This window comes from Caretta caretta, chromosome 7 (assembly GCF_965140235.1).
Source record: "Caretta caretta isolate rCarCar2 chromosome 7, rCarCar1.hap1, whole genome shotgun sequence".
NCBI lineage: Eukaryota > Metazoa > Chordata > Testudines > Cheloniidae > Caretta > Caretta caretta.
The window spans coordinates 28,897,560-28,922,239 of NC_134212.1; the positions used below are offsets into that span (position 1 = coordinate 28,897,560).

General features: G+C 44.0%; 1 protein-coding gene across 3 annotated transcripts in view; it reads left to right on the top strand.

The window, feature by feature from the left end:
• The first annotated feature begins 1,677 nt into the window (after nucleotides 1-1,677).
• BICD2 (BICD cargo adaptor 2) overlaps nucleotides 1,678-24,680 on the top strand; it is a 171,184-nt gene continuing 148,181 nt past the window's right edge. Inside the window, exon 1 of one of the 3 annotated variants that reach the window (XM_048857218.2) lies at nucleotides 1,678-2,271. In XM_048857218.2, coding sequence (XP_048713175.2) covers nucleotides 2,032-2,271 — 240 coding nt within the window. In that variant the 5' untranslated portion in view covers nucleotides 1,678-2,031. The remainder of the gene's footprint in view (nucleotides 2,272-24,680) is intronic. The other 2 variants (XM_075130347.1, XM_048857219.2) reach the window with 2 other exon arrangements.

Below are 24,680 nucleotides of genomic sequence, written 5' to 3' on the forward strand. Positions count from 1 at the left end.
TTTTGCTGATACAGACTAACACGACTACCACTCTGTTCCCCTTTTGCGCTTATCTGTTCGTACTGTAAACTCCTGGAAACCAGAACCTCATCTTCTTACTTATCTGCCCAGTGCCATGCACATCAGTCGCACTATATGAAGAAATAAACAAGCTGAGTGAAAGAAGAATTACATAAAGACCCCAAAAGTAATAATATAATAACCACCCCATAAACAAGCACCCCCAATACAAATCATAATCAATAACTTAAGGTGTTTTTTTTAATTTCAAATAACTGCATTATTTAGCAATCATTGTACTTCAGTTAGAAATGTAGGGAGGAATCTATAGCAGCATTTAAATGTACCCCCTTGAGTGAAAGCTAGAGCAATGGTACAGCTTTACAGTACAATAGCTGTAACTATTTAATTTAATCGGTTAATTCTACCAAAATGCTATATATCAGTTTTAGTTTTTGAACAATGAAGACAACTAACAAAAGCAGCACCCTCAAGAAGCATGCATAACATGCAGAAGTAAACACATGCTTCTATTGTTGCAACCTTTGTTCTCCCTTCCCTTTCCTCCCCTCCCATTCTTTGTGGCCCTCACTCTTTGTTACATCTTAGCTTCTAGCCAGGTTTAATAATTGTATTAAGATGATGTTGAAGTAAAAAGAAAACGGTACAGAATTTAAGCATAGAAGTTTCTGGTTATCAGGGAATAAGGTCCAGATTATCAAGGTGTGCAAAATTCGGTTTAGTAATGGGTGGCATAAGGAATACATAATCTGCAATCTCCCTGGTTGGGTATTTAAACCCTTTCTTATGTGCTGAGTATTCACTCAGGCAAGCATTAGCTTTGATTTCACTGCAGCTATGCATGTGAGCAAGGGTTTACAGGATCATGTAAGAAGGCCCTGATGCTGAGAAGGTCTATGCACACATAATTAACTTTTACACATGTGAGCACACATAATTAACTTTACAGGATGTGTACCATTCATGTGCACAAAATGAAGCACATGCCTAAATCCATATCCCTGGTTCTGCAAAGATTTATGTAATCTTTCAGCTGAGGAAATCAAAACAAACAAAATATTTTTGTTTGTAAGGTACCATGCACAACAATAGTGCATCAGTGAATAAATAAATAATTATAGAACTACAACAAAGAAGACAGACGGGGTTGACAATGATGCTGATGATAACAACTTTGGGGGGGGAAACATTGTCCTGTGTTGTTTAAAAGCCAGAAGGCTGCCTGCTGTATTAAGTTCACTTCCATCACAGACAATGAGTCCGATTCCCAAAGGTATTTAGGTGCCCAGCTTCCACTGGTTTTACTTAGTGACCCCCTGTTTGCAATGAATACAGCCTCTGAAAGCCACATATCCCAGAAACTGTCACAACTCCGACTCCCCGCCCGCAATAATGTAGCCACCCAGCTTGGACGCGGCCTGTAGGCGTCACTGTTACAAGGGAAAGTTGCCCGGACGCCGATGATGATAATAACTCAGCCCGCTGCCAGCTTCTTCCCTGAAGCAAGAATTCCTCCAAGAGGGCTGGGGCTGCCTTCCAGCTGGGCTGCCCTCCCTGTGCATTGTGGGACTCGTAGTCCTCGGAGGCCCGCGTGTGCCTGGAGCTGGGCGGGAGGCGGGACTACACGTCCCACAAGGCCCGGCGGGCAGCTGGCTGGCCGTTCCTTTTGAATGATTTCACTGCGCTCTGCCTGCCCAGCGAGTTTCGCAGCCGCAGCCCGCGGCGGGAGTCATGGTGTAAGGGGCCGGCTGGGGCGGGGGTGCAGCCAGGGGCCAGAGCGAAGCGAGCGCCCTGCCCGTTTCATGGCAGCCGGGGGAGCGGGCAGCGCAGCAGCAGCAGCAGCGGGGCCAGGTTGTGCTCGCCGAGGGCGGCCCATGGCAGCCCAGCGGCTGCGGGGGTGTTAAGGGCGCTGCGTCCGTCCCGCTGCCCGGCTCGCCCCGCAGCCCCCCTCGCTGTGTTGCCCCGCCGGACGGGGACGGGGACGGGCGGCGCCGCTCCCGGCCGGCCGCGATGGCTCTGGCCATGGAGGAGGAGGACTACGCCAAGCTGGTGATGGAGTCGGAGCCCGAGTGGCTGCGGAGCGAGCTCAAGCGGCTCTCCCAGGAGCTGGGCGAGACCACCCGGGAGAAGATCCAGGCGGCGGAGTACGGGCTGGCCGTGCTGGAGGAGAAGCAGCAGCTCAAGCAGCAGTACGAGGAGCTGGAGGCGGAGTACGAGACCATCCGCACGGAGATGGAGCAGCTGAAGGAGGTGAGCCGGCGGCCCCGGGCGGGGGGGGGCCCGCCGGGACTGACTGCCCTGTGCCCGTCTGTTGGAGGGGGAGAGGGCAAGGCAGGGAGCGCGGGCGAGGGGCTGCGGCCCGTGAAGGGGGATCTGGAGACGCGGGGTGCCTCAGCCGCTGTCTGACCTTGGGCAAGGCCCCCTGAAACTTCGGGGGGCCACGCTAATCTCTGGGGTAACTCCGCTGCAAAGGCTGGAGTTACTCCTGGGAGGAATTTGGCCCATGTGTAAGGGGAGGCCGGTCATATATCCTGGGGCTGCAGCAAGGACTGATTCATTGCTGCAGAGCACCCTGACCTCTGCAGTGGGGAGGTGGCCCGGGAGCGCGCAGGATGCATTGCTACCGATGGATGTTTTGGGCAGGCATGTTTCTGTCTGGTCTGTGTCTGTGCGGGGCAGTAGCGATGTAATTCACCCTTCCCCGGGAAGTCTGGCTTCAGCCTTTCTGGAAAGCAGCTGATGCTGGCTGCATCTTGGCTTCTTCCAGCTCAAATGAAGAGCATCATCATCACCATCGTCTCTAATGCAGCGCAGTGTCACGGCAAGATCCGGCATCCTCATGCTCATCGTTGCTGGCGTCATGCTGTGCAGCCCTTTAAAGGGGCAGCTCAGCAATTCCTCTAAGACCCTGTGCCCTTCCAATGACATCTGCTGTGTCTTCTCTCAGCTGGGCGAGGTGCACAGGAAAGAGGATCCTTGCGATTAATATACTGGAGATCAAGTGCCAGGCTGTCCTGTGGTGGTCATTGCAGGCGGAAGGGAATAATGGAAGCCTTAGACCATAATTCTGTTGTTTGCTGTATAATGGTACACAGTTCAGGTCTGTCCAGATAGCATTTCTAATATAAAACCCAGTTCCCTGAATTTTAAGGCTGCAATTTGATATTGGGATCAAGTTTTATATCTCTCTCGCCTTTCCTGTCCCTCCAAATAGAAACAGATTTTGAATTACATTATTTAATCTGGTTGCTTATAAAAGGGATATATGTGGTAGTGAACTACGAGTTCCTTAATATTAATTAGGTTTCTCCACCTAAGTACAAAGGTTATTGCTATTTTAAAATGGAAAAATTGTTGGTAGATAATATTTATTAGGAGTAGGCCTGCTTATAAAAGGCTGAATTGCTGATATTTAAATACTGGCTACAGAGCATTCACAGGATCCTTTCTGTACAGAGCTGATGTTTCTCTAGTAAATTAGCCTTATAATAAATACTCTGTAAAGACCAGCAAATGAATGAATGGCTGCACAATATGTGTAGAAATGCCATACCCGGTGCCAAAGATCCATGTACTACTGAGCCATTTGACACACTATGTCGGCCATCCATGTCAGAACTTTGACGTGACATGGAGCTTCCTGGAAGCAAAGTACAGAGATCAAATAATTGGCCTTCTGAGTGAGCATCAAAGTGTAAAGCAGCAGAGTGTCAGCCTTGTTATTGCTGGCTTGTCAAACTCTTAGTACCAAATGCAGGCCCCTAAGCTTTGAAGACCCTCACCTCACAAGTGAATGGGCTGGGGAAGGGGAGATCCCCTTCCTCACCCCACCTTTCCCTGCTAATTGTTCGGGTGGAGATCATTTTCTGCAATAGTAGATTGGCAGGATAGCTTAACTTTACATTGGGATTATAGGGTAATTACATTGAGGATTTACTACTTCTCCCCTACCACTCAACCAGGGGTGGGGGCAGCAGAGTATATTCTCCCCCTTCCCCCCCCCAGACATTGCTGAAACAACAATGTAGTTATGTTGATCTAAATTTGAAATGTAGATCAGGCTTTAGAAACCTTACACTGATGTAACTGAGGGCTTGTCTACACAAAAACTGCATCCACAATAACCAGACTGGTGTTAATTCACACCTTTTGGGTATACTTACATTGCAACTAGACACGTGAGCCCTCTGACTTGGTCTCAGGCTGTGGGGCTGATTCACTGCAGTGTAGACTTCTGGGCCCTGGCTGGAGTCCAGGCTGTGGGACCCTCCCACCTCGCAGGGACGTAGAGCCCAGCCCCAGCCTGGAAGTCTACACAGCAGTGAAACCACCGGGCAGCCCAAGCCCCATGAGCCAGAGTTAGCTGGCATGGGCCAGCTGTGGGTTTTTCACTGTAGTGTAGACGTGCCCTTTGTTTCAGTGCAGGTCTGAGTGTGTTTAAAACAAACCCCAGCTTAAGCTTTCTCCCAACAATATGGTTGCCGATTCTCTCCATATCTCAATCTTGTCCACCCTTGACTCTTTTGCCCCCTTTCCCATTGCAAGATCTGTCCTTCCAATCCCCTGGCTCACCCTCAATATCTGCTTGCTTCACTCCTGCTCTAATGCTGCAGAGCATCTCTGGCAAAAATCCCATGACCAGGCGTCTTTATTTCCTTGTGCTCCCCTGTCAGTCTGTCTGTATTTGTTTGTTATCGCTTGTCTTATACTTAGGCCTGGTCTACACCTAAAACAGGTCAATGTGGCTACATCGCTCAGGGCTGTGAAAAATTTCACATCCTGAGCGCTGTAGTTAGGACAGCCTAGCCTGCCCGTTTAGATGTGGCTAGGTTGATGGAAGGATTCTTCCTGATTTAGACTTTGCATACCCAAGAAAGTTACACAGCTTTAACCTAAGGTGTGAAGTTAAACTGTTTTAGTTAAACCAGCGCAAATCCCTGTGTGGCCACTTTTTTTATTTCAGGTTTAATCTTTTTTTTTTTTTTTTCTTTTAAATGGTTGTGTCATTTGGAAATGGGTTTAAAAGCTAAACCAAAATAAGCCACTCTTGCACTGAAAAAAGTGTTCACATAGGGGTTTGCACCAGTCTGACTAAATAATTTGAAAAACTATTTAATTTGAACAGATGCAGTTTTCCCTTTTAGACAGACAAAGCCTCATTTTGGTTGATTTGGAATCATTTTAAGCTAACTAGAAATAAGCTGATTAAGGAAGTGCAGTTTAAACTGATGTAAATGTGTCTATGTGTCAAACGGGGGTTTGTACCGGTGTAACCAAGTCACTTTTAAACTGATTTACTTACACTGCTGCAAGTTTTCTAGTATTGCTCAGCCCTCAAAAACATAAATTCTAGGTGTAGATCAAGATGCCACTGTGAGGCCTTGTGAAGAGGATGGAGCCATATGGAGTAGTGTGTGGAACAAACACTTCCATCCTTGTGGCCTCCCTCATCCCCATAAAAATAATAATAATCCCTAGCTCTTCTGTATTGCTTTTCATCAGTAGACATCAAAGCACTTGACAAAGGAGGTAAGCATCATTATCCCTATTTTACAGATGGGGGTGGGGAAACTGAGGCATCGAGAAATAAAGTGAATTGCCCAAAATCACCCAGCAAGCCAGTGGTCAAAATAGGAATAGAACCCATGCCTCCTGAGTCCCAGTGCAGTGCTCTAGCCACTAGGACACACTGCCTATGACTATGGGATGCTGTCTTCAAAATGGAAAAAGATAGGAAATTAACCTTTTTCTCCCCCTAAAGCTAGAAGATTGCTGAATGTTGTAGAATGCCTCAAAAATGAAGACAACTTAAAGTCACAGGTCAGCAATTATTCACTCCCATGGATTTTCTCCTGCCTTTGATATTCAGCAGGATTTTGCTGTGTGTGTGTCCTGTTGTAAGTATCTCATAGATTCATAGATATTAAGGTCAGAAGGGACCATTATGATCATCTAGTCTGACCTCCTGCACAACGCAGGCCACAGAATCTCACCCACCCACTCCTGCGAAAAACCTCTTGCTTATGTCTGAGCTATTGAAGTCCTCAAATTGTGGTTTAAAGACTTCAAGGAGCAGAGAATCCTCCAGCAAGTGACCCGTGCCCCATGCTACAGAGGAAGGCAAAAAACCTCCACTTCCAGTCTGCCCTGGGGGAAAATTCCTTCCCGACCCCAAATATGGTGATCAGCTAAACCCTGAGCATATGGGCGAGATTCACCAGCCAGATACCCAGGAAAGAATTCTCTGTAGTAACTCAGATCCCACCCCATCTAACATCCCATCACAGGCCATTGGGCCTATTTACCATGAATATTTAAAGATCAGTTAATTGCCAAAATCATGTTATCCCATCATACCATCTCCTCCATAAACTTATCGAGTTTAATCTTAAAGCCAGATAGGTCTTTTGCCCCCACTGCTTCCCTTGGAAGGCTATTCCAAAACTTCACTCCTCTGATGGTTAGAAACCTTCGTCTAATTTCAAGTCTAAACTTCCCAATGACCAGTTTATATCCGTTTGTTCTTGTGTCCACATTGGGTACTCCTATCCTTCCATGTAAACAATCCTAGGAGCAGCTCAAGTACCCTGCTGAATCCCCTAATCCAGTGGTTGTCAACTCTGGTCCACCGCTTGTTCAGGGAAAGTCCTTGGCACGCCGGGCCGACTTGTTTACCTGCCACGTCCGCAGGTTCGGCCAATCACGGCTCCCACTGGTTGCGGTTTGCCGCTCCAGGTCAATGGGGGCTGCGGGAAGGGCGGCCAGCGTGTCCCTCGGCCCACGCTGCTTTCTGCAACCCCCATTGGCCTGGAGTGGCGAACCGCGGCCAGTGGGAGTTGCGATCGGCTGAACCTGTGGACGCGGCAGGTAAACAAACCCACAAACAAACCGGCCCGGCGTGCCAGGGGCTTTCCCTGAACAAGTGATGGACCAGAGTTGAGAACCACTGCCCTAGTCAGACCAAGCGGGGACAATACGTAGTTCTTCTAGCTCCCTCAAGACATTATGAAGGAGTCTGGGCTTCATTAGGATCTACTAAACCTTAGCAAAAAGAAAAGGAGTACTGATTGAGCCGTCTTAAACCTTAGCAGATGCACACTGAGCATTCTCAGAAGGGACTTTCCCCCTTATCCGTTTATGTAACTTTTATTTTAAAAAATTGTTTTTCCAAACTTAGCCAAGAAACGTTCACACACAAGATCTGCCACATATCAAGCTCTGAAGCTTGTGCTAGAGTAAAGCAGGGACCTTGGTGGCAGACAGTTTGCTCAGAGTGGGAGTGATCTGTCAGGGGTGGCCGTTTAACAAACTGGGAATGAAACTCGGGAGTCCTGCCTTCTAGTCTCCTGCTCTAACCACAGCCCCATGCTGCTTTTAAAACGCATCAAACCAATGATTTATTCCACCATGTGTTAGTGTTAATTATGTTATAGTTGCGCCGAGAGATCTGGGACCCCATTGTAATAGGTGCTGTGCAAACACATAAGGCAAGATCCATGCCTTCAGTAGACTATAATTTAAGAAGACAGAACTATCCCTGTAAATTGGCTGTGTGCAGGGGAGTTCAGGGAGGAAGGGAGTCTTCACTGGCCCTGCCCAAGCTACAAGCTTCTCCGTTGCAGCTCCTGTAGCATCAGAGCTTCAGTAGCACTGGTGGGCCAGCACGCCCCACCACCATCGTCGCAGGGTGCTAATATGACTGGAGTGCCATAGTTACTTCTCCATCAGTTCTATTCCCCAAACTCCTCTACAACAGAGTGCTGGTTATACCCACAGATCCGTGCTCCAGATTATGCAAGGGATGACCTCCAACATTTGGACCTCAAGCCTTCTCTCAGCTCTCTCTGCCCCTTGTAGAGCAGCTGCTTTGAGCTGAGGGCCCTTGGTGAAGCATGGAATTCCTCTCATGCATGCCAATTTTGTGAGAGTGGTGAGATCTATCTTTACCTCACACGTCTTTATGTTAATTTGTGCTGCATTTCCCACTGATCCATTGTTTCATTTGCATTTACTGTCACCTAAGGGAATTAGGTACAGGTCATCTTCACTGATGAATGTAATGATTAGTGAGGGTGGAGGTAACCTATGACCTAGATTCTGTAAAGTGGAATCCATTTCAAACTTTCATTATGCAGTTATAGCACAGAATGTGATTTATTTCCTCAGGGATCTCATGAGGGTGGGAAAAAAGGTAACTAGATCTCTTGCAGTTAAGCGTTGCATCACATTTTAATGCAACACAAGGTGAAGTAATGAAAGGGCACTTTCATAGACTTTTTACTACATTGGGATTTGATCCTGCAAACTGTTGTCTGCAACAAAGCTAATTGCATACGTAACACGGGGTCCCTGCATGAGCGGGGAGTACTCATACAACTAAAGGTTTGCAGGATCAACCCTGGTTACAAAAGTGGCTGTCTGGAGAGTCTGATTATTGGCAGTCTGGGTGATTTGTGGGAGAATGTGGCTTGGAATGTTGACTTGAAAAGCTGATATCTGCTCTGTACGGTACTTTGAGCCGTGTTTGAGATGTCCATTAGATTTACAGCTAGCTATAAATTCAAATATGAAACTGGATGCCGTCCAAAGCTGCTTTTTGATTGGCAAGGCCACTTCAGGGGGGTTAGATCCATGTTTAAATCTCTCAGCAAACATGGGCATGATTATAGAAATCGTAATACAATGTAGATGTGCAGTAGTAAAAAAAATACATATGGAATAGTGTGGCTGTCCTAAAAACCTTGCAGTCTAAAAGCATGTGCAGATACAGCACAATTGATCTGCACCGTACTAAATATGTGAGGTGGTTTTAAGAAAAAAAAAAAGTGTTGGGGCAAAGGGGGAAAGAAAAACAGGCATTGTCTTTTATTTCCTATTTGATATTTTCTAGATTATGCTATACATGTCATAATAATATAAAGCCTGCATTGGTTTTCCCTAAGACTTTTTTCCTTTATCTAGCAACTTGCAATTGCCTTCTCAATAGTGCATCAGGTGCACCTGGAATAATTTTAGCTTAGCTTATACAATTCAAACATAAGGTGAAAGGGGTTCATCTCTGTTGGAAGTAGTAATGTGTGTAGTAGCCAGGCACAGGCACCAAGGAACTAGATAGATCCTATCTCAGTTTTAATATTCTGGCTGTGCAGGGAGGGGGAGAGAGGGAGGCAGGAAACAAGGAAAAATTGAGAAATAAATCCCTGTCGTTTAATTTGAAGACCTGTTTGAAAATAACCTTTCTTTTATGAGGGTTTTCTGCATTTTGTTTTATGTTCTTTCTTTCTCTTTCTCTGTTATGAACTTTCTGGATAAGTGGAGGTACGTAATCCAAAAGTGTGCTCTCAGATATATTTAGAAGCTTTCTTGTTTAAATCAAATATAAACCTAAGCAGACATAATATATTAGCATCAAGATAATGCCGGGCAGGTGCTAGTACTTGGTTAATATGTGCCTTGAGTATCTGAAGATCAGACTATCTGCTTCATGCTGCGAAACACAGCCGAAGTGTGTGTTAATGTACCACTGAAACACCTCTTGCCCTGGCTCAATATGATTATTGATGTAAGTTTTGCATTGTGTATTTTAATACAGTTAGCTATAAAATATTGATTTGGGTACATGAAAACTAATCCAGACCTGTTTTAACATTTTGACTAAATATAAGTTCAGAAGAGCAGGAGAGACCTTTCTCTTTACTGACTCAAATACACTTGTTTGAATTGGAATAAAGTGACTGCTGAAATAATAATACCTAGTGTTTTTCCTCAGGAGTTCTCAAAGCACTTAAGAGAGGATGTCATTATCATTATCTCTATTTTATACATGGGGAAAGGAAACTGAGGTACAAGGAGGTGATGTGACTTGCCCAAGGTTACACAGTAGGCCAGTGGCAAAGCCAGGAGTAGAACTCAGGACTCTGAAGTCCCTGTCCAGGTCTCTAGCCACTAGGCCACCCTTTAATAGAATTATGAGCTTCTCCATCTATTTATCTTAAGGTTCTGGGTGACTTCCTCCTGTCCTCCCACAAAATGTTTAAACTAATACTGATCGAGTGCCAAAAACACAAAGATGGAACTTTGTTTTAAGAAGATTAAAGGAAAAAAAGCCACTCACAGGATTACATTCAGCTGTATAATGCTGTTAAAACCTCAGGAATTGTATGTAAATAAAAGGAATTCTTTCTACTGATTACTTAAATAGTTGACCTTTTGTTTTGAAATGAAGACTCAGTGTTGGTCAGAGTCAGATCTTGGTTATGCTGTCATAAATCCAGAATCAATTCAACTCTACAGATTTATACTGTGTAGCTAAGATCAGAGTCTGGCACTTCATCTACTAGTAAAAAAGTTTATATTTTTGTACATATTCTCTTCATAGATCTAGTGAGCTGGTTATAGGCTAAGGAACTGTTGTGACCGGGGTCCCAGTGGGAGCCAGCTGTGGTCACTCAATTAGGGTGAACTGCAAAGAATGGGGCAGCCAAACCCCAAAAAGCTGGTGGATATTCCAGTACTTAGATTTACCAGACCAGCATAAAACAGCTTCTTTATTACCTTACTGGTTACTCAGAAGTCCAAACAACACCGTTCCCTTAGTGATCCAGCCTCAGGCCTCCATCCAGGTACCTAAGTCAAATATGATGATTTCCGAAAATCTTATTTCATCCTATAAAAGAACAGGTTCTACCAATTCCAAAGGATAGGACATGTTATGTCCCAAGTTATTGAATGTTCCAGAAGTTACCCAAATACACGCTACAGCCAATTCTTATTAACTAAACTAAAATTTATTAAAAAACAAAAGAGAGAGAGTATGGTTAAAAGATCAATATACATACAGACATGAGCTCAATTCATTGAGGTTCAGATTCATTGGAGAGATGGTGAGCTTTGTAGTTGCAAAGAGTTCTTTCAGAAATAGCACATAAGTTATAGTCCAATGTCCAAATCTCATATTCAGGATGTACCAGTATAACTGGGACCTCAGGCTTGTAACTCAAACTTCTCCTGATGAAGTCTAAGCAGATCTGAGATGACAGAATCAGGACCCAAGGATCTTTTATACAATTTCATGTCGTCTTTGACAAGTTGGGAGTTCCTCCAGGAACAAAAGGTAATTAAGATGATTTGGAAGGAGGTCCATCACCAGGAGTTAGCTATATGAATTAACATAAGGCAATTTGCTTGTTCCTCCACCAGTCACAGTACATGTCAAAGAGAGATGAATACCAAGATATCTTGTGTTTACAATTCATTCAAATGCTAGGATGTTCTTTTGATCTCTGAACTATCAGAATTCAGAATAGATAGGGACTGTTGATTACATTGACAGGTTTCAGAGTAGCAGCCCTGTTAGTCTGTATTCGCAAAAAGAAAAGGAGTACTTGTGACACTTTAGAGACTAACCAATTTATTTAAGCATAAGCTTTTGTGAGCTACAGCTCACTTCATCGGAGGCATCAAATAAATTGGTTAGTCTCTAAGGTGCCACAAGTCCTCCTTTTATTTTTGTTTATTACATTGTTGACCCTACTCCTCTGTGTGTGTGTGTATATATATGTATGTGTATATATATAATTTAAATACACAAAAACACAAATATTATCTCCCCACATTTCTTTTGAGGGTTATTTATTTTGCAGGATGTTTAACCCTTTCTGGCCATGCATCACAGTGGTGTATTTGGGATATAGGTAGAGAATAGAATCGTGAGATTGAAAACTCATTTTGAGGAGACTAAAATCTTTTCTCATACTTATGACACTAAGACCAGCTGACTCCAAGGAAATTGGCTGCTTCTCTGTTTTTGACATGGCACAGTCTAGCTCAGGGGTGGGCAAACTACGGCCTGCGGGCCGGATCCAGCCCATCAGGGCTTTGGATCCGGCCCCTGGGATTGCCCCCCGTGGTGCCGCAGCCCCTGTACCACTCTCAGAAGCGGCTGGCACCATGTCCCTGGGGCCCTGGGAGGGGAGGGATGGGGGGCTCCGTGCGTTGCCCTTGCCTCCAGGCGCCACCCCCCGCAGCTCCCATTGGCCGGGAATGGGGAACTGCAGCCAGTGGGAGCTTTGAGGCAGGTACTTGGACGCGTGGCAGGGACAGCGTGTGGAGACCAGTGCCCCCCACCTCCAGGGACCACGCAGGGACATGGTGTGAACCGCTTCCTGGAGTGGTGCGGCATGGGGCCAGGGCAGGCATGCAGGGAGCCTGCCCTGGCCCTGGTGTGCGCTGCTGCCACCCCGGAGTCGTTTTAGGTAAGTGGTGCCGGGCCGGAGCCTGAACCCCTCCTGCACCCTGCCCCCCCAACTCCCTGCCCTAAGCCCCCTGCCTGCACCCTGCACCTCTCCTGCACCCCAACTCCCTGCCCTGAGCCCCCTGCCACATCCCGCACCTCTCCTGCACCCTAACTCCCTGCCCTGAGCCCCCGCCACATCCCGCACCTCTCCTGCACCCTGCACCTCTTCTGCACCTCAACTCCCTGCCCTGAGCCCCCGCCACATCCCGCACCTCTCCTGCACCCTGCACCTCTTCTGCACCTCAACTCCCTGCCCTGAGCCCCCTCATACACTCTGCACCCCTCCTCTGCCCCAATCCCTTGCCCTGAGCCTGTTCCTGTACACCACACCTTCTCCCACACCCTGCACTCCCTCCCGCACCCCAGCCCCAGCCCTGCATACAATTTCCTCACCAAGATGTGGCCCTTGGCCCAAAAAGTTTGCCCAGCCCTGGTCTAGCTGAAGGGACACCTGCCATTGTCATGATAGTTCTGGAAAAACGACTTCTCTTGCACGTCCTTATTTAAGGAGACGCCCAGAAAAAAAAAGGTCCCTTAAAGTTATGCATGCCAATTCTTGCTGTGCTTCAGGTGGTAACCAGTTAAGCTGCCTGTTGCAGAAGCCTTCAGTTTCAATAAACCACTCACATTCTTTGGATTAAGCTTTTAAAGTCAGAAACAGTTCTCTTCCCTCTGGTAAACTGGAAGATCCTTCATCTACACTTACATACGTTCTTGTTCGCAGTGTTGCTGTAGCCCTGTGGGTCCCAGGATATTAGAGAGACAAGGTGGGTGAGGTTAGTATCTTATATTGGATCGTCATCTGCTGGCGAAAGAGACAAGCTTTCGAGTTACACAGAGCTCTTCTTCAGGTCTGTGTAGCTCCAAAGCTGCTTTCTCTCTCTCTCCCCAACAGAAGATGGTCCAATAAAAGTTATTACCTTGCCCACCTTGTCACTGTTATATGAAGGATCATCATTTTCCTCTTTCTGAGCAATTTCTCCAGAACATAATTCACTACCACATAAGCCATGTCCACAGGATGGGTACCGCTGCTGCAGTGTAGATCCGTCCTACATCGACGGAAGGGGTTTTTATGTTGATGTAGGTACCCTTCCCCTCTGAGGAGCGGTAGCTAGGTTAATGGAAGAATTCCTCCATTGGCCTAGCCATGTCTACACCAGTGGTTTGGCTGACTTAACTCTGACACTCAAGTGTGTGAATTTTTCACACCCCTGAGCAATGTAGCTGGAGTGATCTAAATGTTAAGTGTGGACCAGGCCTTAGGGCTAGTCTACACTGGCAATGTTAAAATGCTTCCGCGGCAGTGCTTTAACGTGTCTTGTGTGGTCTTGTGGTGTCTTGTGCGCTCTCCAGCGCTCTTAAAAAACCCACCTCCACGAGGGGCGTAGCTCCCAGCGCTGGGGCACTGTCTGCACTGGTGCTTTACAGCGCTGCAACTTGCTGCTCTCGGGGGGGTGTTTTTCTGAGTGAGAAAGTTGCAGCGCTGTAAAGTTCCAGTGTAGACAAGCCCTTAGTAATTGTTGAAAATGTCTAGCTGAGTAGGGCGGACCTTTGGGAGGAGTCAGGCTGTTAATTTAAAAAAACAACAACAGTTTGGAGGGGATGGATGTGAGGGAAAAGTGCAGATTATTGTTTTAGTGGCTGTTGGGTTGGTTTTGATTTTTGTTGGCCTACCTGGTGAGCAGTCCCATCTGAAAGGTTTGACTTTTTGCACTTCAATGATGTATTTAATTTAGTAAAACGGATCCACGCTCCGACCCAAAACAAAGTCTAAAAAAGAAAAACAAAACTTGTCAGCCCAGCAATATAGAGTTTGGTGCCTACGTGTTATGTCAGGGTAAAAGTGTGCAGGGCTGCTTCAAATCCTGCTCACCCTTACTTCAGTGGGAATATTTGTATATGAGTAGAATTTGTCCCACTCTCTTATGAAAGAGTTGCACTGAATTGTTGAATCTTCTGGTGGGATCATTGTCCAGGTAGATATGTTCTTTGCTTTGGTTTAACACTCTCGTCAGATGAGCAATAATTTATTATTCTCTGTGTAATAGAGCAGCCAGAAGCTCCGAACAGTACTGGGTTTCCATTATGCTAGGTGCTGTGGGAACTCACAGTCCCTGCCCCCAAAGAGTTTGCAGTCTACAAAGGGTCAAATTATGCTCTTCTCTTCAAGCAAAGAGGTAACACAATGGTGCAGATATGAGCCCAAAATAGCTGCCGTAAGGGGGAGTGGAATCTAACATGGCATCCCCAAACCCCACATGGGGACACTTCATGGCTGATTGAGGATGGGGGTGAGGAAAGAGGAGAGGGCAAATACTCCCTATGCAGCACCACAGAATCCAGATTTGACAGGGCCCATGGGAATTAATTCTGTCAGCATTAAGTGCTCCTCACCTTACTCTTCCTTGGTGAGGGAGGGTTGTTGGGGAAAGCTTGGTGTAGGTATGGGTGTTCTTTTACAAGCAGCTCCACTGGAGGGGCTGGATAAACCAGGGGGAAACAGCAAGGGGCTGGTGGATGCCTCCCTGATGTACAAGATTTTTGTTGTGGAGTTTTGGATATCCACCTATTTTGTGGCTTGCACTCCCTCTGTGATCAGTCAAACCATGGCCGTCCTTAATGCTGGAATGTCTGGAAACAGACTAGTGCAGAACTGCTCTCCCGATCCTTGTGTGGATTTCTCTGTGGCGGGGGATATGAGTGAGCCTTCAGCTTCTTCCCTCTGAGTCACAGCTTTTAATTACTGCTTGAAAAGCAGCTGCTGGGCCAAATTCACTGCTTGTGTGACTCCATTGATTTCAGGGGTTTTGCACCAGGTTAAATTTGTACTAATGAAAATATGAGCCTTTAATTTTAATCTTTAAGTAAATTCTAGTGATTTGGAAAGTGTCCCTTTTTTAAGAACAGTGGTGAGTGGGAGAAGGCGGGGGAGCTGTTCAATGCGCTGGAGTTAATAGGTTCACCATTTCCTTTCCCACTCTACTGTATGTGAGGTTATGACTAATCTGTAGCACTGAGGGGCCATAAGACGACTTCCAGTGGGTGATTCATGCTCCAGGCATTTCATTTGCTTTTTCTTTCTCAATGTGCAGAGAATTGTTTGTTCAGAGTTGGTAACTGAGCAACAGTGGAATATAACATGTATTTGAAATATGATCCATAAATCCTTAACAGAGGGAAGTGACATATATAAATAAACTTTGCCATCCAAATGAATGTCAGAGCCTCATATGATCCAGATAGGAAAAAAGTCAGTTTCAAACGTAATAACTGGGAAATATATAACTGCTTTGATATCTTTCCGGTCTCCATTTCTCCTTCCACATTTCCTCCCCCCTACACAGATACTTTGGTTTTCCCTCTCAGGCGGCAATGTATACTATGCTGCAGATTATCTGTCTGCATCCTTAGTAGAGACTGGCTGACCTGTGATTAGAAATCAGGGTTTGGAGTGGGAGCCACCAACCAAAGAGCCAGCGACAGGGCTGTGGGCTACCTTTTGCAGAAAACAGAAATGTCAGAGTCCTGGGAAGGGAGTTTGGTCATGTCTAAATTCCACTTTGAACCTTCAGAGTGGAAATGGAGATATTCTGGCTTCAGTATCTAATTTGGGAGATTTTAGTTCTGGAACCAAACACAGCCAGAGCTCAGGACTGCTCAGGTTCTGTCCTGTTGCACTTCAGTCTAATCTCTAATGCTTAGTCACTTTTGGATTTGCATGTTACTAGGGTACTCTATGTAGGGGGCCCAATCCTGCAGCCCTTGGGCCTGTGCAACTTGTATTGAAATGAATAGAACAGCTTGGGTATGCAGTGAACATGCACTGCAGGATTCAATCTTTACTCCTCCACAGTACTTTAGTCTTTGATCCGTTATTCATACCTCTCTCCCTGAAATCCCATACTTCACATTAGTTTTCATCTACCCATGGCCTTGCTTTTAGCAAGTTTAAGTGGTGTAACAGAACTGCACTACATACAAATGATATGGTATTTCTAATCTTTGCGAAGGGGTTTCCCCTTCTGTACCCTGACATTGCTGAAGGTAATCGCTGTTGTGGTTTGGCTATGATTCTGCAGAGCTTTCCCAGGCAAAGAGTCTGTTGATTGAGAGGATGGAGGAGTCATCCCACAAACCAAACAGATATGTTTATAGGGCCCCATGGTTTGCTAGCACCAAAGTTTTATTACTTCCTAGGCGCGTGAGGAGTTTGTTACAGTTGATAGTCCATGTCCAAGGTCACAAACCTTATTCTTCATACAGTGTGAACATCCAGGTTAAGATTTCTAAAGCTGACTAGGCAACTTAGCCACACAAACACCACTGAAATTAGTGGGGGTTCTGAGACTAAATTGCCAAGTCAGTTTTGGAAATCTTAACCACACCTACTGACAAATTCTCCTATTAAAACAAACAAGAACTTTGTTTATAAAATAGTCAGGTTATGTTGTTATAACATGGGGGGCCAGCAAACACACCACATTTGCTCCTTCCCCAAACTGCACCTCCATTCTGATGTTCTCCATTCTGCCATCCCTGAATAGATTTGATTTCATGTTGTGGGTCCCTCAAATAACCAGTCTTGGGTTCTGAGGCCTGTGTCTCAATTTGTCTCTGAAGAAGCCTGTAGTGTTCTGCATTGCCGAGTTTAAGTGTGCTGTTTAAATGGGTGGATTTTAAATGGGGGACTGTTACTGAATGTTCATATTTTCAGTGAGGTTCTGAAAAATAACCCAATCCCTGTAATAAAGTTCCTGTAGACAGAGGGTGTGCTACACTATGGAGACTATGTTGGTGTAGCTATGCTGGCATAGCACCGTAGTGGAGATGCAGCCAACGCCACCAGAAGGAGTTATTCTGTCAGTGTAGGAACGCAGACTCCCTTGACGAAGTTCTGTGTTGATGGAAGCTCTTTTCTGTCAACATAGCTGTATCTACACTGAGGACTTTGTCTGCATAGCTACATTGTTAGGAGCATGTTTTTTCATGCCCCTGACCGACCTGGCTAAGCAGATTATAGCTTTTCAGTGTAGGCCAAGCATGAGTCCTTGCTTCCTTTTGTCCAAACATAGATCCACTTTTGTCTTTACTGTCTGTTCCTCATTTGGGAAAGGGAGACAGCAGGCCTCGTGTCTGGAGTAGCAACTGAGTCGAGGCTCCTAGATTTTGTTCTCGGCTCCACCAATGACTTGATTTGTGATCCTGGGCAAGTAATTTATGCATTCTGTTCCTCGCTTAGCCCTGTTTTTAAAATGAGTGAATGTATTTAGAATCCAGACTCTCTTGAGTTGTTGTGAAGGTTATGGTTTATAAAGGGACATTTATGTTCTATCCAGGTTCCCATAATAAATCTTAGAACTTGCTGAAAGCTTGCAGTGAGGAAAGTCTTAGGGCTTGTCTACACTTGTACTTTACAGCGCTGCAACTTTCTCACTCAGGGATGTGAAAAAACACCCCCCTGAGCGCAGCAAGTGTCAGCACTGTAAAGCGCCAGTGTAGACGGTGCCCCAGCGCTGGGAGCTACGTTCCTCATGGAGGTGGTTTTTCTAGAGTGCTGGTGGAGGTGGTTTTTCTAGAGTGCTGGGGGAGCTCTCGTCCAGCGCTCTGCTGCGACTACACAAGCCATGTTAAAGCGCTGCCATGGCAGTCCTTTACCTTTGCCAGTGTAGGCTAGCCCTTAGTAGGAAAAACCGGGGAGTTGTTGGAGTCGAGATTCCTTGTTAGCATAGCTTGAGAACACTGGTACTGGACATGTGGCTCTGTGGTCACATGTGGCTCTGTGGGGACCTATGTTAGTTTTTTTTGGAATTTTTTTTTTCCTGCCTGATGTCTGACGTGGCCCATGTGGAGCTGAACTAATAGACTGTATTGCTGTGGGTTCCTCCAAACAGCTGATGGGGGATGGCAGTAGAAAACAGACTGTGTTGAAGGGTTTGGCTGAGCATCCCAAAATAATAGTTATCCTATGCTGGTTTCCAAATTTGCGTCATGGTATTGAGCGTGGACATGATCACACTGAAGTGTGATGTGTAGAAGAAAACAGCACCATGCAGTATCAAGATATTGCTATATGGTTATTTTGTGGCTCTTTGTGATTTCATCTGGTGAGAGAGTTATGCATTCATTAGTAGAAATGTGACTCTTCAAAGCGGAGTGCTACCCCCCTCAAGAGAAAGCGAGCAGAAACCCTGTTGGGTTCACTAATTTCATTACATAACATGTAAGGAAGAGGGGTTATCATTCTCCCAGAATTTTCTTCCCTAAACGGTCAATTTGTCACTGATGCAGCTTGTAGAATTGAATTAACATACTTGGTAGAAAGAAAAGGAGTACTTGTGGCACCTTAGAGACTAACACATTTATCTGAGCCTGATTTGATTTTCCCTCCCCACCCGCAGCACTCTGTGGCATAGTCAAATCTGGTAATTCTGCTCTAGTAACTGTATCTCTGCAAGACCTCAGGTTCTGATAAATATCTTAGTTCACCGTGTTCAACAGCTGTGCAAACAAATTTATTCTGATCAATTTATTGGTAGTTTATAAAGTAGTATTAAACATTAAATGGTTAAACCCAAATAACCATTTCTCTTGCAAATGTAACCGGAGACTAAGTCATCTGTTACAAAATGACTAGTAGGGATTGATTTATCTCTGTCTTAACTATGCTCCATTACAAAGTTCATCCTTCATTTCAAGTGCAAATTTCTTCGATTCTATTCAAAATTACTGTAATAAGTGCGATATCATTACAATATTAACATTGCAGTTGCTGAATTAAGACAGTGAGGTTGAGAGAAAAATTAAATATAGATGGAAACTTCACAGGAAGGAATTTATTCTTACCTTTTAAAACTTTGTGGAGCCAATTTTAGGTTTTGGTCTCATTATAAAAGTCAGGTTACACGCTGTCAGTCAACTGAATGGTATATTCCCGCCCACATTATAGCTGCAGATGTAGACATAGGGGGTTGCATAAGTATTTGCTTTTTAAATAGAACAACATAGTTAGTGTAATGAAATTGTATCAGTGAATGCATAGCTTTTGTCTACCTTGTGAGATGTCTGTACCCTTGGGGAAAGCTTTATATTGTCCTTGTTCTCTGCGAAAATATGCTGTTGATTTTTCCATTATAATAGAATAAGCTTTGTGATCTTAAACAAATCTGACTACTCTACTCTAGCTTTTGTCAGCCATCTTTTTGGTCTCTGATAACAATATGAGTGTTTCATTTGAATGGGTGGTTGGTTTTCAAGGTGAATGAGATCCAGTCATGTAAAGGTTCTCACTTATTGCCAAAGTGAGAACTTTAGCATGCTGTATAGCCACACAAATCCTGCATATAAATAATGTTAAGAAGTTAACTAAATCTTCTGGTTTTCATGTGTTTGATATATCAGGTTTTTGTTGTTGTATTTCTACAATAGAATACATTAAGGCTAAAGTATCAGGCTGGACTATTTTTGTTAGCCTTATCTCTCAAATATTGTTGTTTCTGTATTATTTACAAACATTTAAAATTATGCATAATTTTTATAATAGTATTCTTATTATATGATCGTGGTTTTCAGTAGGAACAGAACTGGGCTCAATGAGATTTTAGTTCATGGATCAAGAAGGGCTCAACCCTGCAAAATATTAAATGAAGTCAGTGGGACTCGATACATGTGTCATGATTCCTTTCTAGTCATGCAGTTTACATCAGTATATTGGATCCATATGAGTGCAGTCTATGGGCTAATTCATTATAGTTTTGGGGTAGTTTTCTGTGGGGCAACATTTTCAAAAGCTGCCCCTCCAACTAGGGGACACAGTTTTGCACAAGCAAAACCTTTGCTTCATTCATGCCAAGTGCATTAGCATTATTGCCAATGAATGCCATGTGTCAGAAATCATGAATCAGGCCACAAAAAAACTTGAGATTTTAAAAACCGATAAATTTGCAGTTCTTTGTGTTTGCCTTCTGGTTTTATGTTTCCAAGTTTTTTTCTGCAACCATGAATGCTAGAAACTAATTAAAAAAAATAATTAAACCTGAGATGCTCCTGTAATTCCATGACTCCAGGAGCTGAATCTTTTTAGGAAAACCGCACAAGACTTGCAATTAAAATCATGAATTGGCAACACCGGCAATAGCTGAACACCTAACCCTTTGCAGGTGCTGTTTGTACTCCTAAAACCTGCATATAAACAAGTGTATATACAAAATCACGTCCTTGATCATGAGGCCCTTTTGAGTGCAGGGTGAGTTAAGGGCCAAGTTTTCAAAGAGCCTTTGTTACGACTTTTCTAAAAACAGCAAGAAACAAAAAGTGCAGTCTACATTGTGCACTAATTACTTACAAAATGGGAGACTTAATGGGAACACAGACCCTGAAATCTAATGACTTGGATCGAAGTGACCGTTTTTCCATTGGCAATGCAAGACTCTCTGCTCTAGCACTTCCTTGGAATAGTGCCTTGGCGTTCAGTGGGAGAGTGAGCAGGTTGTAGTTTGGATGTTTAGTGAGGTGCTGTTACTGATGTTCGGGTTTTATTTTGCAATTGTAGCAACAATTTTTTCTTTCTTTCTTTCTTTCTTTCTTTCTTTTGTTCCGTTTCTCTTCTCCCTCCCCGGCCCCCTCCGTCCATTTCAAATGAGTTAGGGACATTTTATGTGCAGGAAATGGGGATAGCTGGTTTGTGAACACAGCTGGTTTAAATAAAATTCTAAACTAGGGCGGGTGTGTGGAACTCCCTTATTTTGTCCAGGGCCAAAAGATCTCAGTCAAGATCAGATGATTACAGGACTCTGGTGAATCATTTGATGCTTTAAAAGAACAGAACAAAAACCAAATCCCCAAACACCTAATTTTTAAAGTTGTTGGTTCTGTAATATACAGCATTACAGCAGAGTTGTACTGTTATTTCTGTGGGTGTCTTAAGGCTCTTTCCCTCATTACATTTGCAAGAATGTAAATTGAGGGAAATAGTGTGTATGATTTGCTACTGGAGGTTAATCCTTGATTGAAACTCATCCATTTAGCTCTCTTTAGAGATTATGTGAGTTCAGAATTGTGAATTCACGAGAAGAGCAGTGCACTTGGCAATTCTAAAAATCCACATTCAAAGGAAAATTTTAATCCAGAATTACATAAGTAGCACTCTAGCTCCCGGAAATAGAGTCCATTAGATCACCTCTGTTGTTTTCCCATTTGTGAAACAGTGCAGGCAATTAAGCACTGAGTGGCTGGGTTTAGCTAATTTAATGTAACCTTGGTGAACTGCATTACAAAATCTCTTTGAACACATCAAACCCGATCATTTTAAATGCAAATCTCACTGTAAGTAACACACAACTAACATAATACATAATTTAAAAATGTATTGAATATCTCTCAGCTGGACATAGCTGTTTGTTTTTCAGATGTTTACCTACTTGTTGTATGTATTTTTGGCAATGTGCCCCATATTGTGAGAAAACCTGCTAGACTTTGTCCTTTTTTATATTTTCTATACCAATTGTTTATAAAAAGAACAAAAAATACTTTAATCAATACAATGCACACTTTAAAAATGTAGCTTTTGAAAGTTTTGTTTATATTTTTTAATAGTTTGATTTACAATCTCCTAATGTAGAGGTTTTCTGCTCCCAATCCGGGGAATAGAGGAAGGATGAGATACTGACTACAGACAGATCTTTTCACTATACATAAATACTTGTCTACGCTGGCCCTCTTCACTGTGATAATGCTCAATGTGAACAACTATTCATAATCTCTCCTCATTGCTGTCAGTCTATGCTGGCACTAGGGGAGCTGCGTACTTTGCCTGCTCTGGGACGCTCCACTGGAGTTGTAATGGTGGGTGGTGGTTCAGACAAAGCTTAGAGTTACAGCCTGTCTTCTGGAGACTTTTAAACAGCGATTTAAATTAATCCTATTTCCTGGCTTCTGAACGAAAATTCTTCCTGAGAGTTATTGTATGTTTTCTAATGCATCTTTCCTGTGAGAAATTAATGCAGTTCTGGAGTCATGTCATGACCTTCTGTTGAAGGTTGTAGAGGTGTCTCCATTGGCTCTGTAGTTAAGATTGCGTGAAGATTTTGCCCTTTGAGCAGAACAGTTCCACGTTGTAATAGCAGAATTTAGTCTCCAAATTTAACACACTTCCATTTCCTAGACCAGTTGAATTTTCTATTTTCTTGGTGTAAAATGTATGAGGAAACATTTGAAAAAGAGACCTCTTGTAGTTTACCTGGAGAGTCTCATGTCTTTTCAGACCTGCCTACCCAAAGCGCACCAGTCTCTACTAACTCCAAGGAGATAGGTGGTCTTCTGTGGGGTTCTTAGGTAATGTGGGCTGGCAAAGAGGTCAATTGGAGATCATAGAATCATAGACTATCAGGGTTGGAAGGGACCTCAGGAGGTCATCTAGTCCAGCCCCCTGCTCAAAGCAGGACCAATCCCCAGTTTTTGGCCCAGATCCCTAAAAGGCCCCCTCAAGGATTGAACTCACAGCCCTGGATTTAGCAGGCCAATGCTCAAACCACTGAGCAATCTCTTCTCACCGAGATGTTTGTTTGGAGTTTGGGGGGAGCTTAGGTTTTACCTCACCTGCCCGCAAGTGTGAAAACTACAACTGCTTTGTCTACATGAAGATTTTATCATGAGGTAACTGATAGATGGTAAAAAAAAAAAAAAAAAAAAGGCACATTTTTTCCCATACAGAGAAGGGCACTTCTTATTGCGATTGCATTTACATAGACATTCAAGTCAAGCGTGTTAGTCTAAATATCTTAACCATTCAGTAGCCAAGGAAAGGGCATTGTGCATGTCCATGAGGAACCAGCAGCCCTTGCCAAGGGATGCAGCCTTCAAGTATATGATTGACATCTTCAAACTGGCCACTGCGGCAAAGGGGAGAGTCATGAAGGCGCCAAATCTTATGAGAAGCTTTGCCAACAGGTGGCGTGGAAGGTCAGAGCCCCGGGGCTGGATTGTTGGATCCGTCACAAGATAGGCATTGGCTATGTTTTGAAGCTTGTTCTTGTACACGATTTAGTACACGATCTGGAGGTGACACAGAAGTTCTTGAAAGAAAGAGTCCAAATAGGATGCCTTGCATTAAAACCGTAGATCAGGGATTAGATTTATCTTGAAACAGGGGTAGATGTGGCAAGTCTTGCACTTTAAGGAGCAGATTCTGCAAGGTGACTTGTTGCTTGATGTCAGAAGGGACAGTGCCGGGCAGGATTGGTGGCCAAGCCAGGTTGGTTGATCTCATGGTTCTAGATGTTTCACACAATTGAATTCAGCCGAGTGTCCACTAGTTCTGTGAGAGAGGAGCTGTGAAACACTGGGAGCACTGTTCTGCTGCAGAAAACACAAGGCAAGTCTGGAGCTTCTTATTGTCCGCGCATTGGCTCCCCAGGATGAATCAGCTAGTTTGCTGATCAGATTGTTTCTTGTCTTTATTTTCAGCAAGGTCTTGGTAAGGTGTTCCTTGAAAGTCATGGTACAGTTCAGCATAACACCTAGATACACACAGGCTTTGGGTCATGGTCCTCCTGCCTGTGGCCATTTGGGAAGATGTTGAGCTGTTAGTTGGCCTTTGCGTGGTTTCGATGGACAGAGCTGGAAACTGTCTTTTTGGCACTTGGTTGAAGTCTCCATCTGTGACCATAAAAAGCCATAAGTCTGGGAAGCATTTATACTTCCTGCCCTGTATCTTGTGTGAGTTGATGCTCTAATGGAATTACAAACATTGCGATTTTATTTCACACTCATAAAAACATGTAATCAACTTCTATCAGATCTGTTATTTAGAACACTTCATTTTAAACCCAAAGTTTTTCTTGGTTGTTTTTATTGTTGTGAGATAACACAGGAGTTGGGAAACAGAACGTTTTATAGCCTGAGTAGATCTTTTTTATTATTATTATTAATATTGGAATAGTGATACCAAGGGGAGTTTTGAGGATTGTTTGTTTCGTAAGGAACTAGAACACAGTTTCATCTTCTCTCTTCTTCACTGTGTTTACTGTTATCAGCAATACTTAGTATTGGCAGCTCAAAACATTCAAAAAAGCATGAGACAGACCCTTAATTCATGAGATTTTTTTTTTAAATTGTTGCTTTATTTGCCTCCTAGTTTTTGAACCTTCAGCGTGACCTTTGATCATGTTTTCAAAGTTTTTTCTCCTCAGCCATGACCGCTAGAAACGTTTTTTTGTAAAATTGTCTCCAAGCGCTGCAGCTTGAAGTAAAATATCCAATGTTGTGAGACTTTCAATAAAAATATGACATTTGGCATCACTGAATACTCTTGTCTGAACTTCACCTGGTTTACCTTATAGTTTTGGGAGCTTCCATATATAAATTT